Source organism: Penaeus chinensis, chromosome 4, assembly GCF_019202785.1.
Source record: "Penaeus chinensis breed Huanghai No. 1 chromosome 4, ASM1920278v2, whole genome shotgun sequence".
Classification (NCBI taxonomy): Eukaryota; Metazoa; Arthropoda; class Malacostraca; order Decapoda; family Penaeidae; genus Penaeus; species Penaeus chinensis.
In genome coordinates, this window is record NC_061822.1 from 2,853,734 (window position 1) to 2,858,733 (window position 5,000).

The 5,000-nt window shown below is 36.9% G+C and overlaps 1 protein-coding gene across 19 annotated transcripts in view; it reads right to left on the reverse strand.

Moving 5' to 3' along the window:
* The window catches only part of LOC125046679 (catenin delta-2-like), a 102,989-nt gene that overhangs the window by 8,710 nt on the left and 89,279 nt on the right, over window positions 1-5,000 (reverse strand). For 15 of the 19 annotated variants that reach the window (XM_047644669.1, XM_047644651.1, XM_047644678.1 and 12 more), the window contains 4 exons: window positions 4,319-4,571; window positions 3,876-4,105; window positions 3,165-3,401; window positions 1,452-1,544 (listed from right to left, as the gene is read on the reverse strand). In XM_047644669.1, coding sequence (XP_047500625.1) covers window positions 1,452-1,544; window positions 3,165-3,401; window positions 3,876-4,105; window positions 4,319-4,571 — 813 coding nt within the window. The remainder of the gene's footprint in view (window positions 1-1,451; window positions 1,545-3,164; window positions 3,402-3,875; window positions 4,106-4,318; window positions 4,572-5,000) is intronic. The other 4 variants (XM_047644561.1, XM_047644619.1, XM_047644627.1 and 1 more) reach the window with 1 other exon arrangement.

The following is a 5,000-nucleotide window of genomic DNA, read 5'->3' on the forward strand; positions in this document are numbered from 1 at the left end:
GAATCAGGATTAGAATTCCAAAGTCAATTTCTTTTCCCTCAAAAGATTATTGACTCAATATAATGTACTAACGAAATTAAGACATATGACATATGGAAATATTCTAACTAATGAAACCAAGTTCTTTCTCACTCTAATTAAGGTTATGTAGATGACCTCCTTGGAAAACATGCTCTCATGTGTAACAAAATTTCCTTTTTTTCTTTATTTTTTCTCTTCAATCTACTCTTAATAGGCTTAGATTAATGTGAGCAACTTACGTACGCACAGTGATGACCCGACCATGTACAGCGCAGTGGGTGTACAGAGGGGGGGTGAACTCATTACAAAATTCTTCACAAACTGAGAACACAGTAAGTGCACCAGATGAGTCATGCATCAGTGCTGGTGATCATGTTAGTCACAGAGAGCATGCAACACACTGGGGCAACACGCGCCACCCTCATGCACCACACACCAACACCAATACAAGTTACTCAAACAAAAAAATCAAAATGAAATAAGGTAAATGAAAGATTTTTTTTTTCATTTAAGATAAGCCCAACTGTATAAGAGTCCTTTGTGAATGTTAAAAAGATAAGGAATCAATGTGGAGGAATATATCACAAAATTAAAATTACCAACTTCCATCCATCTCTTTTTCTCATTAAACTAGAAAACCTTTAAAAATGGTAATTCTGAATCCCCATTAAATTAGAAAACTGCTTCTTCGATCTGTAGTCTATGTAAAATACTGACCATAAACCAAATCTTCATTTAGTTTATTAATATTTCTATAAATCTATTAGTACTACGATTTGTAAACAACTAGGGTTAAAGTAACATTCTTAAAAATAAATAAGATTCTGAACTATCAAATACTTCTAAATTTAAAAAACATACAAAAGATGCACTATACAATTCTTTCCCTTTTTTATTTAGAAACAATAACCTGTTTATTTATTGCATTTATTCCAAACCAAATTCCTTCTCCATTCTTTTCAAACAACTCTACAGATTGGGATTATCTTGAGTCATAAAAAGTGGTCAAAGTAAAATCAGCACGCAAAAAAAAAAAAATAATAAAAAATAAAAACTCATACGTACCAAAATAACTTAAATATTGACTGATATATATATCTTTAAATCAAAACATTAATGAGAAATAACTCATGCTTGTTAAGTGAACTTCTAAATTGCGACTCAACATACTATTTAACTGAAACATCAATCTAATGAGATTACCATACAAATCTGAATTTAACCAAAACAAAAGAACAAAAAATCAAAGAATGAACAATAATTTCTCTACTGCAGTTACAATGTTTGTATATATCATCACATATGTTAAAACACACGGAAATATAGTCCTCTGAGATTACGATGACACTTGAGGAAAAGTATTAGTAACGGAAACACAGTGCTAGTGGTGCGGGTGGCTGTTGGTGTGGGTTGGGTCAGAGGTCACCTACCTGCATGGGTGGATACAGTCTTACCCCGCCTGCAGGAGGAACTACACCCCCATCGCCACTGTAACCCATGTTCGCCATCGGCACCTCTTCTCCCTGGGGGGAAAAAGGACAAGGGGTTAGACGAGAGAGAGAGAGAGAGAGAGAGAGAGAGAGAGAGAGAGAGAGTGTGTGTGTGTGTGTGTGTGTGTGTGTGTGTGTGTGTGTGTGTGTGTGTGTGTGTGTGTGTGTGTGTGTGTGTGTGTGTGTGTGTGTGAGTGTGAGTGTGAGTGTGAGTGTGAGTGTGAGTGTGAGTGTGAGTGTGAGTGTGAGTGTGAGTGTGTCTGTGTGTGAGTGTGTGTGAGTGTGTGTGAGTGTGTATGAGTGTGTGTGTGTGTGTGTGTGTGTGTTCGTGTGTGTTCGTGTGTGTGTGTGTGTGTGTGTGTGTGTGTGTGTGTGTGTGTGTGTGTGTGTGTGTGTGTGTGTGTGTGTGTGTGTGTGTGTGCATGCACGCACACGAACACAAACACACAATCACACGCACACGTTTTTTTCTAGTCCAGCAAACGTTCTTGTCTTATGTTTGAAGTTGATTTTATAAAAAAAAAAGGTCACAGACAAGATTATTTGTATAAGGCATTTGATTCACAATATTTGCCACTGAAGATATAAATTCCTCCTTTTCTTTATTCTTGAACATTATGTTATCAATTTTCTCTTATCACCATACTTCTCCTCATATTTCTTTAAAATAAAACTAATACTATAAACAAAATTTAGATTCTCTAAATCACATTCCTCTCTACTAATATCTTGATGAATACATCACTTTTTACAAGTAATTTCAAAATTCGGTCTATGGATGTATTTCTGATTCTCTTCCAAAATCTACTTAATGAATAAACATGTTTCCTTATCCGCAAAATCAATGCACAAAGGCATTAAGATGACCTTAAAGAATGTTATCAAGTTAGTAAGGATGAATAGGAAAGCATTTTCTCCTTGTAAGCAATGCACATCTATACCCCATTAAGCCATAAAAATACTAAGCCTTGTAATGTTACTCCTAGGAGAAGCACGCACGTGTGTTTGTGCTTGTGTTAGTGCATGTGTTTGTGAGTGTGAGTGTGAGTGTGAGTGTGAGTGTGAGTATGAGTATGAGTATGAGTATGAGTATGAGTATGAGTATGAGTATGAGTGTGAGTGTGAGTGTGAGTGTGAGTGTGAGTGTGAGTGTGAGTGTGAGTGTGGGTGTGAGTGTGAGTGTGAGTGTGAGTGTGAGTGTGTGTGTGTGTGTGTGTGTGTGTGTGTGTGTGTGTGTGTGTGTGTGTGTGTGTGTGTGTGTGTGTGTGTGTGTTTGTGTGGGTTTGTGTGCGTGTTATAAAATGGTTACTCTTAGGAGAAGCACGTGTGTGTGTTTGTATTCGTGTTTGTGTTTGTGTGTGCGTATGCATGTGTGTGCATGTGTCTATAAAATGTCAATGTTAACTTCCCTCTTGGATTTACCAGTTACTAGCCAATCACTGAGAACTGGAACAGTCACAAACCATATGTTTCACATACTAACATGATCCCCTTTATTCCTCAACAGCCTATCATTCCAAGTCGTCTCATTTACTGGTCAAGCCATCAGTATTTTCCTCTGCTTCTCATTTCATATCCTTCTCCCTCTAAAGTCCTTTAATCAACCACAATTCCTCTCTCTTGCTATCTCCTCTGGTGCATCCAATCACTGACCCGATTATACTGGTGGTGGGCCTTTCCTTGCCCCCGCTGGATCGTCCTGTCTTCGTAACGGGTTCCCCCCTGCGAGGCCATTGGACGATTTAGTGTATTATTGGCAGTTGGAGAGTTAGCACCGCCACCTGCCGCATTACGAGCAGCTACACTCTTGCTTACAAAGTCCTGCTCCTTCCAGCCTGCCTTTTTATAGACCTCTCGTAACTCTTGGTGTCCCCACATTGAAAACAGCACCTGTTAGGGTAGTTCATAATATGGCAAGTTAAGATACATAAGATATTATACAAAATACATTAAAAAAATCCTCTACATTTTGTCTAAATCTGAGTATATAACACATACATAAAAACTTAAATACATATATACATGAAAAACCTATATTCACACATATACAAATATACATACAGATAAACATAAAAACATACATATATACACACAAACAATGACATGATTTGTCTTCAACCATTTTCTCTATTTTGCTTTTTTTGCCTATGCAACAAAGAAAGGCAGAAACTAGAGACTTATTCAAACCAAAGAGCCACATCCTCATCTATACATTTTTAACCCCTGCCCCACTCGCACACACAATAATAATAATAATAATAATAATAATAATAATAATAATAAATAAAGGAAGAATAAATATAATACAACTTAAATTAATATAACACATAATAAAAAAGAAAAATGATAGACTTAAAGACCTACCTGTGAGGCAAACTTGACAACTCTAACTGAATAGCGTCCACGATGCCGGGTCATGTTAACCAGCCTCTCGACACCACCTACATCTAGCAACGAACGTGAAAATTCCGCACTCTTCTTAATTACTTCATTCAAGGTGGCTAAAACAGCGGCAATGGTCTCATCGCTCGTCCCACTGTCGTGGGTGTTTCCCGATGGCAATTTTTGAACCAAATCTCTCATAGCATATTTTCCTACAAGGATAAACAAAGGGGGTTTATTACTTGAAAAATATTTTCTGATGTGAGAGTAAATATGATGAAAATACCCTGATGGTGATAGTGATGATGATAGTGTTAATGGTGATGGTGATGATGCAATAGACATACTAGTAAATTAATCAGAGGTTAATATAAAGCTAAAATCAAATATATAAGCAGTATTTCAAAAAGTATAAGCAGTCTCACCTATCAGTTCTTTGTTCCTTTGATCTATGGCCAAGTTGCGGAGGGCTGTGGCCACCGCACACACCACCCGGTCTACTTCCATCCTAAGAAGTTCTACTAGTATGGGTAATCCTTTTTCTTTTCTGACTGCAGCTCTTACATCTATACTTGGCTGCCAATAGCATGCAGCAAGGTTCTGCAGAGCTCCAGCAGCTGCCTCTAGGGTCTCAGGATTACTACAGTCGGAGAGAAGCGCTAGGTACGAACTCACCACCTAGTTGTGAAGGGATGCGAGGAAACAAGTACATTAATAGTCTGGTTAGAGAGGGAGTCTGAATGGAAGCATTAATATGTTTCATGAAAACTAAAATCCACTTCATTTACTAATTAATTATAACAATTTAATCCCCATTAATATTTTCCTATACAGCCTTCTATTCACACAAACTAGGATCAAATCTCATCAAAAGTGAGCGTACGGCACATAATTTTCCAGAAAAATGCATCTCATTACAAAAACAAAAGTGCCCCCCCAAAAAAAAAATATATATATAATTCTAAATCAACAAACTGCTTAAGGAAAGTAAAAGATCTCCTACAAAAATGGGAAAAAAAACAATTGTTCACAAAATTGAAATTCTCAATATTTCATGAAATTGGAATTCAATAATCACTTGTAAATTACCAAAGAAACCCAATACAA